The 14,162-nt window shown below is 36.6% G+C and overlaps 1 protein-coding gene across 3 annotated transcripts in view; it reads right to left on the reverse strand.

The window, feature by feature from the left end:
* Positions 1-288: 288 nt before the first annotated feature.
* The window catches only part of RALYL (RALY RNA binding protein like), a 381,818-nt gene continuing 367,944 nt past the window's right edge, over positions 289-14,162 (reverse strand). For all 3 annotated transcript variants that reach the window (XM_066179458.1, XM_066179450.1, XM_066179467.1), the window contains one exon: positions 289-4,281. In XM_066179458.1, coding sequence (XP_066035555.1) covers positions 4,264-4,281 — 18 coding nt within the window. In that variant the 3' untranslated portion in view covers positions 289-4,263. The remainder of the gene's footprint in view (positions 4,282-14,162) is intronic.

Consider the following 14,162-nt stretch of genomic DNA (forward strand, 5'->3'; position numbering starts at 1 on the left):
TGTAGTTTTTTTAACATCCCTAGTAAAGAACTGCTATGCCTATTCCCAAAATCTTTGCCTGACAGCTTTTTAATTGCAAATTTATAATAATTTTAAAAAGGAGGGGAGGGGCTTACATTCCAACAGAGACTCCAACCCTCCCTGGCAGATACCTGTCTATCTAAGCCAAGACAGATACTTGTGGATTAATTGCACAAATGTGGAACAGAAATCTTTCTATGAGGGGTAAATCAGAAAAAGTACTTATGATAGCAGCCACAAAATTTCAAGCACTTTTTGTCTCAAATGATTTATTATTCCGCCATACAAAACCGAACAACTCAACAACTCTGTATTCCCTGTAGCACTCTGTATTTTCTCTAAGCAGTCTCAGAGGATTTTCTTACCAGTTTTTCAGATCCTTGTAAGGACATGGATTATAAACACGGGGCTGTAACTGCTGTACACAAGGGCCTTTATTTTCTCTTTCATTCTTGTGGCCAGAACCTTTCATTGCTGTGAAATGCTCAGTGCTACAGCACTAACATGTCAAGTTGTATTGGTTTTACCTTATGTTTCGAATTAGTCTTGCTTCCCAACAATACCAATACAATTTAAAATCATTCTGATAGACTCTGTGGGCCAGTTCTCTTTACCTTGCTTGCATAGTAACACCTTATGAATGGAATAGGGAACTATGAATGAAAAATGAATGTGGATACTGAGCAGAAAATGATAACTATTTTTGACATGGCTTCCATAAATTATGTTCATACTGCTTTTGTGACACATGAAACTTAGAAGCTTCCAAGATTAAGAAAATGCATTTTGTAAATTCAGTTAAATATCCCCACTGTTCCCCCCTCTTTCTCACTCCACTGAAGAATTCCCTCTTTTCAGGAATCTGGTCACATTTCTTGTCAGTCATTTTTTAATACAGTACTGGTGCTTAAATTTTTCAAACTATTAAAATGATAGCAGGTTTAACATTTCTACCCATTTTACTAAAGTTTAGTACTTAAGATTACAAATGCTTGCAACTCTTCAGTCTGTTTTGAAACGTTGTGAGGGATAGTTGTATTATAGAGCTTAAAAAGCCATTTTTCTATGAGAAACACATTTTTCCTGGAAAGTGTCTTAGAGTCATGTTTTAAGAGAAGGAATTGCAAAACTAAATTAGTGCATAAATCAGAGAAAATATTTATTTACAGACATGTAAAAATTATGTTACAACATTTTAAAGGAAATTGTAATGAACCATCAATCTGCTCTAACGGGCAAACTCTGAATGTTTCAATTTTAAATTGCAGTGGCACCAATTAAAAATAGGACTGTTAACAAGATTATAGTTACCTACATAGTTTAAGTACAATGATTTTTCTGAACTGAAAATGGATCTACAGAGAAAACTAATAGGACCTGCAACAATATGTAATACAAGAGTTTACAAAAGTAAAAATATTTTTTCTTGATCCAAACTTTAAAGCTTTTTAGTAAATATTTTCCATTCATGCAGCTGCCCATGTTTGAAACAAATATCTGAAATAGACAGAACATATAGATCTGTGTAGAAAACGAATTGCTTTGATTCAGGACTGTCTGTAAAGAATTTTATGACTGTTCACTGTCCAAACTGATTGACATGATCTTTTATGTTACCTATTCTTCCGTATTACAAGGGATGAGCAATGTTGAAGAATCCCACAATTGACAAAACTTATGTCAAACAAGTAACAGGTGATGGCAAACAACACCAAGCATACATGGACAGCAGAGAACTATTAAGCTCTGTCGAAGCTACCAGCATCCTCTGGAGTGATTTTAAGCAAACATGCCATTGAGAAACCTTGCTAGTAATAGACTGCACGGGGTAACAATCTTCTGGCTTGCAAATGAAATTGTGCCTCATGGTGTTATCAGAGGTGACTTTTGTGTTCAAAAAATATTCAGGACTTAAACTATGCTGTGAAACGGTGTCAACATTATGAATGTGCAATCATCTCAGTGAGTTTATAATCTATGGGTAATGATTTTAAAGAATGTGTAAAAATCTCAGAGTGTTTTCTGTAAGTGTTAGCTTATTTGGAATGGAGGTGGCAAAGAGACAATTATACCTAGATGTTTCTCATATCTAGTTTATTAACACCAATATCAGAACTGATCTCCTTGGATGATATTCTGCATCTTTTAAGTCAGCTAACAGTTTATGTGATTTAAATGGGACAAATGCCCCTTGAGCTGCTGGGGCTTGGAGTTCTTTTTTTTTTTTAACTGTCGGTTAAAGACAGAAATCCCAAAATGGCAATTCTTTTTGCATTTTTACAGTTAAAAATGTTCATAACCTATACTAAGCGATAGAAAGTGGAGAAGTATTTCACCCTCTTACTTGACCTAACATTTCACTTACACAGGAGTAATAATTTTTTTGCTGCACTTATCTCAGAGAGTCAGCCCTGATAAATTCAAAAGCTGCAATTCTTTATGCTCAGGTGTAGCTGCATACACTAGTCTTTCCTTATTTAAGGACCTAGGTACTACTCACCACTTATGTAAACCATGTAACTCCACACACAACAGACAAGCTAAATATAAGGTACATAAACGTAACTGGGAGTACAATGTCACATGGCTGCCTAGTGAAAAATTTCTCACTCAGTAATAGATAATTGAATTCAAATGCATGTTTTTCTTGCAAATTTTTGAAGAATATCAGTACTTCTTTGATGCCAGAAACCTGACCCGAGACGTTGAGCTCCCACTCACTTACACTGCACTACTTGAGGTGAACCTGTCATCTCAGAAACTGCTTTTTAAAACAGAAATTTAAAGTTTGATGTTTTAAAAAGTCTCTCCGGTAAGTTTTGTTTTCTCTTGTTTTCAGCCTACAGAGAACATTTGAAAGGGCAGGGCAAGAGTTCATCTTTGTAGTGCTGGGTGATCCAAAATAGCAAGTACCCTGGTCATGGAACTCAGTGGTCAGGGCTCAGTGCTGCAGACTGGCACACAGCTGGGTCTGTGCTCCATTCCACTGTGTAAGATACTTCCAAAATTAATGCCTTTCCCTCTTGGGAGGCTTTATCTAATGAATAATTTTTTTACTCTGCAATCACTTTAAAGACATGTCTCTTTCTGTATGAGTACCACTAGCATAAAGATGTAGATGAATGAATACATATTCCTTGTTTCATGTTGTCTGCAATGCTAAAGAGGTATGACTTTGGGATGGTGAACAAGTTGGTACTTTTATAGGGGAAGAAGTCCTTGTGCCCAAATGCTTTGATATATTTAAAGTCTCAGTAACGCAAGAGAAATAATGCATCCATTCTGTTTGAAAAGAAATATGACTTATTAAGAAATTCTATCCTGAGAATCCCCCTATGACATCTGTATTAATTAATTATTCCAACTTCAGACTTTTAGGAGTGCCTTAGGAGTTAAGTGGAAAGACTACTGCCAAAAAATAACCCAAACAGTAATAAGTAGGCTAACTCAGACTGTCAGATATTGGCAGGCTATAAGTAATTTTCCTGGCTGGACAGGAGGCTGATTGACTTTCCATATGGTAGCAACAAACCGCCTTTAGAGATTTGCAAGAGCAGCTGTAACAACTGTCTGAGGAATGGCATCACAGAGAGGGCTTATCTGAAGAAAGGGATTTACAGGAGGATGCAATTTACAGTTTATCAAGGATTGCTCTCTTATTTTGACATTTTCACTTTTTAGAAGCTATTCTGTTACCAAATGTAATTATTTCCAATGACAAAAAAATTTAATAAAATAATGGGAAATACCATACAATCTATTTAATTGTGGCACTGATCAAAATGGTCTTGTTTGAATTAAGCAGTAAACAAAGAAATGCAATATCACCTGACTCTAAATATGGTAAAACAGTAAAACGTGCTAATCATAAAAATAGCTTTTAGAAATATACATTTGTATACAGTGTTTTCAACACCTGTTAAATATGTCCTTCATATTATTATGATACAGTACATTGGCCTTTAAGACATCAAAATTAAAAAAATAATACCAATAATTAGCCAGAGAAAACCACATTTACAATCTAAACCATAAAAATCTGACAATTGTACAGCTTAGAACATATAAGAAATGGAGTTTCTAATATTTGAACAATAATGTCCATTTTGATAAGCAAATTGAGTTTCATACAAATTGAATCAAAGGTGTTGTCAGCCAGTAAGAAACTGCAGTTCACAATTTTCTGTGGGGAAGTCAGAGTTTCTCTTCTCAGCCTTCAGGGGGTTCAAACATGACATCTCATCACTTGATCTGTAGAAACTGAGAAATGAAATGTTTGCTTTAGTATGAAAGCATAGAATTTCTTCCAGGAGAACCTCAAAAAGGGACCAAGACAGCTGGGGAAAAGAACCAAGAGGATCATGACTTGACTTTTTCACAAATCAACCAAATATCAATGTCTATAATGCTTTCCCACCTTAAACCATTGGAGGTGAAAAGAATAATGTTCCTGCAGCAGTGGACAATCAGGACTGTGCAACAGTCTTGACTTGACTGTGCGGCCTAAAATATTGACAGCAAATCAAGCAAGAGCTGTTGAAGCTGAAGTATATCTCCCCTCTATAATGTTATGCAAACAACTGCTGAATAATTTCTATTTTAGCAGCAGGAAATCGAATAATGTGTCTTGGCTACTTTGCAATGAAATGCTTTATTTGCATAATAGCATTCAATCTAAATAAATTGCGTGTAGAATTCTTTGTTTCAGTCCCATCACACTATTTATAAACCTTACTCCACCTCCAGAGTACTCCACTTCCACTCCACCTTGGCTGTGTGCTTTCAGCAATGCCTATAGTTACCAGATTGATGGATTTTTCCTCTGTTGCTTCCCTTTTGCTGTTGCCTATTTTGCTATTGTTTTCCTGTACCTGCAATAGGATACAACTGCATATCCTTTGATTTCTTTTGTTGTTTCACATGCTGAAAACGCAAAAATCCAGTGCTAGCCAACTCTTTTGAGGTTCATTCTTCCAGCAGAGGCTGAAGCCAGGTTGCTTCTAAATGTCTGAGTCCTGCTATGTGATCCATTAATGCCACCAGCTTCGAGTAGGCATTGAGTGATGCTGCAGGGGAGCATAAGGCATACCAGCTCCACCTACCCACAGAGAAACTGACAACACTTCCCTAATCGCATCTGTTTAGAAAACCAACAGTAGAAAATGTTAACAGAAGTAGATGGTTTCTTTTTAAAAAAAGTGGAATTTTAAACCCAAATTTTTTAAAAATATTTTGACAGGAAAAATATCTTTCAGCCAATCTTTTCTTCACTCATTTTGGGATGGGGGGCATGGGGAGTTGGAGTCTATCTTCTTTTATAACTGGGAAAGGAAACAGCTGACAAAACCTGGTGCACTTCTGATCAAAGCTGAAAAACTTCCAGATATTCTTTTCAGCCAATTTCCATGTCCTTCAATGAAAAGAAAGAAAAAAAAAAAATCTGTTAACATTTCCATTTACTGAAAATCTGTTTTTCCAGAAACATCCAAGTCACTGCAGGACTGGGATCCTGACCTTTGAAGAAGTCAGGCATCAGATTTCCCCCTCATTGCAAAGAGAGCATCAGGTCTCTGGTTGTGGCCTTCACAGGTAACCAGGATTAGGGGGAAAAGCTCATGTGAGAAATCCCAGAACTTTCTTCTTTCAGTTAAATCATCCTGAAACTATTATTCTCTACTTGCACAGAGAAAAACCTTCATCTCTCCTGTTTTAGGTCTGATCCCTACAGAGACTAGTTATAATAAAAAAAGTCCTGTAAATCCTCCCCTTAAGTCTGAGAGAGACTTAATGCTTTTTAACTAGCTATTCATCTTAGAAGAAGTGAAAAAAAAATATCCCTCTGTACATCCCATTAGCTCCAAAGAGAGTTCCTCTTTTCTAGCCTTTTTTTCGACTATGCTTTGCGGTTCCACTATGGCATTATAAAAAGCAATAATTATCAAAGCAGTAAGAGGCAGATTTTCAAGTTATTTATTGAAGCTTTTTTCCCTTGCCATAAACTTTCAAGCATTTACCTGTCACCAGCACTAAAGAGCTTCATTAGGTTATTATTGTGAAATATTAACATTGCTAACCACCTGAATCCAAGTCATCCATGCAGCTTTGCTGTTGGTTAGAAACAGCGATAAAAATTTTGCAGTCCCACCAGTCCAAAATATTCCTGTGTCCTTCCTTCAGTGCATGAACTTCTTACTTCCCTCTTGCTACAAATAATGGTAAAATCTGAGAGGAAACATTAAAATCTGAGAGAGCCAAGCTTCTATTTTCCCTGGAACGACAGAAATCCAGGGCTATGATTAATCTAGAAAAATTCAATGTTAATTTCATCCTAATTCTTTCTTCTGAATAGTGTGCAGTTTATCATCTGCCTTTATGGCAGTGCTGATGTATTAAAAAACCCTCATGATGACTAGTGGTTTGTTTTTTTAAAATTTTTTTCTTTTTTTTTCCCTTATATATGAAAACATCTCCTGACACAACAAGGATGAACTGAATTACATTTAAGTCAGCAATAAGATTTTCATTTGATGTAGATCTAACAGAAAGCCACTTTAGAAAGTGTGATTTCAACATAATGCATTTTAAGAACTGAATAACTCAGCTGAGCTTATAAACTTGGTATCCGTAGACAATATAAAAGAAACTCTATATACTGTCCTAATTGCCGTCATAATCTCTGAAATAAAGATGGAGAGCATGGAATATTTATTGGTTCATTTTCCACTTGAAATTATTTCTGTTGCTTTTTTCACTATCTGGATGGCTTTTTGAGCATGAGCTATTGGAAACACTCTTAGGCATAACACTGTATTTCAGTATCCCAAAAGTGCTATTGCTACTGTTATTGCAGTTCTAGTATAATCCTTCTGACATTTTTTGCCAAATTCAAATTCTACTAGATTAAATTAATTTTAACTATACACTATTACATTGTATATAACATTGGAAAACCAACATTAAATATTAATAAACCTCCCTAACTGAAAGTGCAGTTCTACTTTATGGACCCTACACTACAATAATTACAAATGATGGAGTAAATCAGATAAAAGTCAGTAAAAATGTAGAGTTTTCCATCTTACCTTTTAGAAGTTTAATTATTTTATAACTTACCTCCTCTGCAAGCCTAGCTAATTTCTGTCTTTACATCTCTGGATCATTCAGAATGCTCTGTGATGTAAAGAACATTTTCTTGTGGGAGAGCCTGGCCGTAAGATCATCGGCCAGGGGACCAGTTCCTCCAAGGTCTGTGCTTTGTAGTCATGAGGCATGACAGAGCGTGAATAGCTTGCACTCTGTATTTATCCTAAAAGCCTTTTATGAGAAGACAAGTCTGATACATGGTAGAGACCTGCAGGTACCATCCTTCTAGAATGGGATTTGCCATCCCTGTTTGCCAGGCCTACCTAAGGACCTGGAATGGTGACCCTTCTGTGGTAGAAGAGCTACTGACTTTTCTAAACTGGTTTAGATGGGTTTTGTTTGTCTGCAGGAGATGGGTTTTGTTCTCTGATAGCTAGATCCAAACAGAGCTCAACCTCCTTCCTGCTCTGAATTATTTGCTTTTCCTTACAGTTCTAAAAAAAGGAGAAGAACAGAGATATTCCGTCATCCCAATAATTTCCTAGTTTCCTTCTCACAGGGTTCATGGGAAGAGCATTCTGGACTTTACCATGCTTATCTTCCAGACCTAAATGTACAGGAATAAATCTTACCATATAAGAGTGTAAATTCATCAAACGTTTTTGGGAAGGACTTTTAGGAATCTGCTATGACTAAATGACAGAAAAGCTGTACATGATTAACATCTTACCTTGTAGTATCTTAAGAAAATGTTTAAAAAAAAGTCCCACAGGACATAGTTGTTACAGGCTTCACCATATGGTTTACCCCACAGTAATTATAAGCAATAAGAGCATCCAAGGTATATGAAAGACATTCATCTGACAAAATGCATCTGTTTTTAAAAAATCCTTTGCTCTGAATGGCTTTTATGATAATATTAATCTTAGAAACTCTCAGAAAATGCAGCTAAAAAGAGGATGGATGGATGATGGTTCAGACATACATGTGCACTTGAAACCCAAAGCCTCAAGTATTGTTCCTCTTACTCTCCTGTTTCTTTTTCCTTGCCAGAAAAACCCATTCTCAGGACTGGAATTCTCAGTTTAATAACTATAATGGAGGCATCTGAAGCTACTGCTGGCCACTGCTTGGTAAAATTGCACATTTACATCTCTTGCAGGCTCCTCTTGAATAGCAGACTTGATGCATGACACCTTTCTAGGTTTCTTCTGGTGTCTGACTATGCTTTGACAGTAGGTTCTGTGACTGCCACACATCACTTTCTGCAAAACAACAGCCAGCCCCATTTAAATGCAGTAGGTATACTGTCCTTTCACTCCCAACACTGGCCCTCATACTTGTGCTACCTCAAACTGCAATTGTACCACAAGTGCTTTCATTACATCTGATATTCACTCCTAATACTGTTATCTGTACAACTGAGAGTTCTGAATCCAGGTCTACAGATGCTGCTCTTATGTCCTCAAGGGTGGCATACCCTGTTTCGTCTCTAATAATCATTTTGATTATGAAATGCACTTTCTGGACAGCCAAAGAGATGAAAAATTGAGTCTGTCTGCAGAGCAGGCATTAAAGAAAAAGCAAAACAAGCACAACAGAATAGCCAAACTCAGCCATTATTGATCTAGATAATTATGTAAAATGAAAAAATAATAGTGTAATACAGAAAATAGTAATGCAAATTGCCATTCTGTTAATTTGCTATGTCTTACTCAAGATTTGCCATGTCTAACTGAATCCTCCTTTTCTCTAAAACAGGCACTCACACTGAGTGCAGAAAACCATAATTTATATTTGTAAGGTACCATGGGGACATGCCCTTTGTTGGCTTTTACACAGTGTTGTTCATCATCAGTGGAAAACCACAAAGAACAAGCAGAGCTTACCAAGGAACACTGAATTTGTATTAGCTATCACATTGACTTCACAGACGCGTTCCTTTGAGGTACACTTTGCATTTTGTCCCTTGACTTAGAGCATCAAATCTCTAATTCAGTAACAGTCATATAGGTGGTTTAGTTTAACGCCCCCATGTGAAATGTAAATGCTCAGTTCAGGAGGTGTGAGCAGGGGAATGTGAATGTGTATCACACTTTTGCTGCTGTCAGTTGTAACCCTTGTAAAACATGAAAAACAAAATGATGGCACTAATGCAAAATTTTTTACAATGAACTAGTGATAGAATATTCACTGCATTTAACAAATAGAAGGATTGTACAGTTAGATAAATATTAAAAAAGGATAATTAAAAGAACCAGTTGCACCTTCTTTAAACCTGTCTTTAAATGATGAAATCTAATCATTCTGTTTTAGACTCTGCCAGTCATACCTTAATTGCTAAAAACATTACAGAATCGTTTTTCTGTTCAGTGAACAGCTTAATTGCTTTGAAGTGTAACTACTTATGTGATTACATGTGAGAATGATTGTTTTAGTCATCAGTGAAAACAAACTTCGATCTTCTTTATATTAAAATGCTCTCTCTCACTTGTTTGTCCAATAAAAATCAGGAGGAAGAAAAAATAGCCCTATCAGATACTGACTTTTTTCCCCTAGACCAACATATCTTTTCTTTCTGAGAGTCCAGGCAGAATTGTGATAAATGCTCTTGGATGTAGTGGTGGAGACAGGATCCAATATTTGGAGAGTGCTAGCAAGGACACACTGCAGCTGAGATGATGGTCAGGTGTGAGGCTGAAGGAATGACTTTGGGAATAGAGTCACCATAGTCTTTTGAGAGCTTGAGTGGGGCCATGAAGGAAAGAAGCAGAACTATGCACTTTAATTTAGGTGTTTTTCTCCTGCTAGACTGCTTTTGCAACAAAACCTTCCTCTCCAAGGTCCTTTACAGCAGTAGGAGAAGACTTTAGGGACCAGTAGCACAGTTTCTGGTGACAGTGGGAGGGATCTGTAGCTGGAGGCAGTGGGCTTTCTGCAGAGTGTGGGGTGGGTCAGGATCTCTGAGCAGATGTGGAAGAGGTAGGATGGTGGGGAGGCAGTGCTTTTGCAGAAATCCCTGCCCTGAAGTCTTTACCAGAATGCACCCACATTGCTACACCGTGGTGAAACTCTGTTCCCAACAAACTCCCTTTCCTGCTCTGTCTTGGTTGATAATCCAAATGTAGTAAGGCTTCCCTGATGCTGTCCAAAGAGTTTCCTCAGCCCATACCAATGTGCCTTGAGCGACATCCAACACCTTCTTGGGTCCAGTGCCAAATAAACCAGAGAAAAAATGTTCCATCTTGGTGTATCCCTGCATATGAGTGGATATTCATAGCAAATTCACATGGGTATGGCTCTCATTGGAGATCTCTGGGTGTTTTCTTCTTCTTGGAATGGTGCCTGCTCCATGAGAAGCAAGACTGACTGAGTCCCATCATGATTGACAGTAAGTACTGTACTTTACCATCCTGAATGCTACAGAGGAGATGCTTTTAAGTTGTAGAGTGGTGTAAAAGAACTGTAGACTCAAATTCCTACTGACTTAATCTCTGCTTAATGTGAGGAGTAGGAATTCTCTAGTGTGAGGTGGTGGTCCAATTAGTATTATTGCTTAAGGCAAAAGTTCCTGTTCTACTAATGCCAAGGGTGCAAATTTGAACACGCAGTTTAATGCATAAAGGAACTACTAAAACTTGCACCCTGAGGTCATTTAAGATGTCTACCTTTTAAGAAGCGTGTTTTTGAAATAAAAATAGGAGCTTACAAGAATTGCCTTAAAGTAATTATGCGGAAAACACCTGATAAACTTTTTCACTATTATCAGTTGAGAGTTTTTATAGGTATCAAAAACCAAATGGTGCCCATTCCAGGCAAAATAATTGTAGGCAATGATGTTTTGAGATGAGGAGTGTTCTGTCTAATCAATTGGAATTTTTTCAGATATTTGGAAGCAGAAGTTTTACTCAACTGAACAACCAGGTGGAGTGAGATAAAAAAAAAAAAATAGAAAAGAAATGGGGAGGAGAGAGTGCTGGAAGAAGATGTTGGAAGCATACAGCATGCGACAGAGATACTTGGAAAGCCCTGAGTAAACCATAGGAAGCAGGAGTGGAATGAGACAAGCAATGCAAAATCAACATTTGAATGGTAACAGTATAATGAATGAAGGCGGTCAGTTGAACTCTACAAACAGGATGTAGAATTATCTGCTTAAAACTGTGATCTGTGTACATCTTTCTATGGGAATATGATCCAGGTGGGAACAGCAATATAAGATGGTTCTGTTTGAAACAGCTTTTTATTTGTATTTTCCTGCCTAATACTTATTTGAATGCACAGTGCACAGTAGTGCATAATATTTTGGTTTTAGGAGGATTTCAAGAGACATTCATTTTAAAATAAAAGTTACAAGCCAAAATGTTGGTCTTGGGGTCAAATCGTGGTCTGCAAATGGTGCAGAATCTCATAATAGCTGAGAAAGGATTATTATGACCCTGCAAAGAGGAAGCAGAGAAGAGTTTAGCCTTTTCATTCTTTATTTGCTTGGTCTGGAAAACACTTTGCTTATTTGGAAAGACTACAGAACTGTAGTGTAATTTTAGAAATCAATAGTCACAACAATTTGGAAACTTCAGACACACATAGCAGCATGACAAGCTGGCTAAGTTGATATTTGATTAACTTCCAAATCTTCATTTTGGCAGACTGAGCTTGTTTTATTCTCACTGATTGCTTTTTTTTTTTTGTTGAAATGGCAATCACAGTTCTATCACCTTCTAAATAACTTCCCTTTTCTGAGGTGTGTAAATGCCTATGTATGAATAAATTCAATCTGCCTTTCATGTTTTGATATTAATCATGCAGAAAATCTTCTTAGTAACACATTTATATTTTCTAAAAAATTGAGACCTTTTGGAATAATTGGGTCACTAGCTGTAATGGCTCTGCAATTTGTATTGAAAAGAATAAAAACTTACAATTTCTGCCTTTTAGTATGGAAAAATAATAATCTTTTGGCTTTTCAATGTTTGAACTTCTTTACTTAAGTGAAGAATTTCAACAGAATAATGTTTCCTTTGAGGGTTTTCCATTTAGCATTTTTGATCCTCAAGGTTACTGATAAAGCCTGTGAAATAAGTGTTTTCTCGGGGTACTAAAGCTATTTATTTTCAAAGATTGACACACAAGGAAAAATGTGTGATACATGACAATTTCTCACTTTCAGTTAAATCTTAGAATTTGATGATTAAGCCAAAAGACTCATAGCACATATCCAATGGCACAGACCCAATGGCTGGCCTGAGTTTTTCCAGAGGATTTCTATGTCCCATTGAATGCCTAGAAAACACCAGTGTCCCCCTTTCCATCCACCACTTTCCCTACATACTTCATACTGCTGCTTTGTATCTATACTAGGTTACTGTGCCAATGATTATTCCCCCTATACACAGATGGGGACTGTTGGTTGTAAATGATGGGTGGAAACAACCCAGCGCAGCACCTTCAACAACTCACCCAAATTTTAGTGGAGTCAGCCAAAGTACAGGGAAGTAAAAGTAGGGCTGCCTCACCAGAATTAGTTAAAATTACATTGCCAAAAATATTCACGGGTGGAAACTAAATTCAGCCTTCTTATTTAAATTTCTGAGTCACTTCAATTAATTTCTGATGTTTCCTTTTCAGCCATAAGGTAAAGCAAAAAGCTAGTGATGTTAGTTAGAAATCATCATCGTCCACACCTGAAAAGGGATCCAGGTTTGCTTCTAAGTGGCAGGTGCTTGGCTGTTCTTGTTTCTGCACTTCACTCAGAGGGTGACTCTATGCTTATAAATTTTGGGCCAGCAAAATCCGTGGAGCTAATTTTGATCTACTTAGACTAAATAAAAATAATGATGTTACTAATGTTGAATATTAAGGTCAACTAGGTTATAGCAGAGAAAAGTTAATCTCATTTAGGCAAGTGTTTTGTTTACATGTCTAAGAGAATTTTTGGCCTCATCTGAGAGCATTTTTTGCCTCTAATTAAATCCACTGATTGGTGTGTGGTGGTTTTTGGTTGTTTTTTTTGTGGTTTTTTTTTGTGTTTTTTTTTTTTTTTTTTTTTTTTTTTTTTTAATTGGAGGCAAAGCAGTTGTTTTTGATAGAAACTGAGCCATTAAAATTAAATATTTACTGTCTCAAAATTATCAAGCACCATGACTATCTTGTTAAATGATGACTGAGACTTCAGGCAGGCCAAGAGAGATGTCAGGGTGCAACGAAAAAAGTAAAACAGATCCATTGAAGAATATATATCCTGTTGTTCCACAGACATTTTTGTTTACTGGAAGTATTTAATTTTTTATAAGTTTAGATAATTGGGAATGCTCCTTTCTTACATGCCAAAGAAAGGCACCTGCTGGTCTGACCTCAGAAAGAGGTGTTAATTCTACCTGCACATTCAATCTTCTGTGACACATTGCCAGCTACATGGGCTCAGTGTGAAAGCTGAGAACAGCACCCAAAATTCCTGATTCCACATACTTTGCTTAAAAATGAGATAAACAGAAGAGAAAACCCATTATTTTCAAGCTCTTTTCATCAAATCTGTAAGATTCTAATGTCTGTAAATTAATTATATTCTTTACATTACACTATTTTAAAAGTTTTATGATTTTAAGTTCTGAGGATTTTTTAACTGGGAAATAAATAATATAGAGCAGGTTCAGAGGAATAGATCTGAATTCAATAAAATGAGTTTTCCTACTTGTTTTACAAATATGCAATTGCAGACAGGAAAATTGAGTAGAAAGAGACAAAATGCATAACATTGCCTGCATTTTCTGCAGGTTCCCATGAAATATGTACAGGATAGGATTTAAATAATAATTAGAAAAAACATTATCTAGTCAGTCATAAACCAGTAACCTGGTTAAAACACTGAACACCACTTAGGAAATCTTCCTCTGATAAATTGACTGCCAGGAAAAACGGGGAGGAGGGGCAGGTGGCAAGGTCCTTCCAATGACTCATGTAACAGTGGGTGACCAGCAAACACGTCTACTGCATATATTAAATATAACAAAAAGGGCATGTCAGGAAGTTTCTTACAATTTTTGATTTCATGGCATGCT

The sequence above is a fragment of the Chamaea fasciata genome, unplaced genomic scaffold (genome assembly GCF_029207755.1).
Source record: "Chamaea fasciata isolate MVZ Bird 193981 ecotype frontalis unplaced genomic scaffold, bChaFas1.0.hap1 SCAF_1, whole genome shotgun sequence".
Classification (NCBI taxonomy): Eukaryota; Metazoa; Chordata; class Aves; order Passeriformes; family Sylviidae; genus Chamaea; species Chamaea fasciata.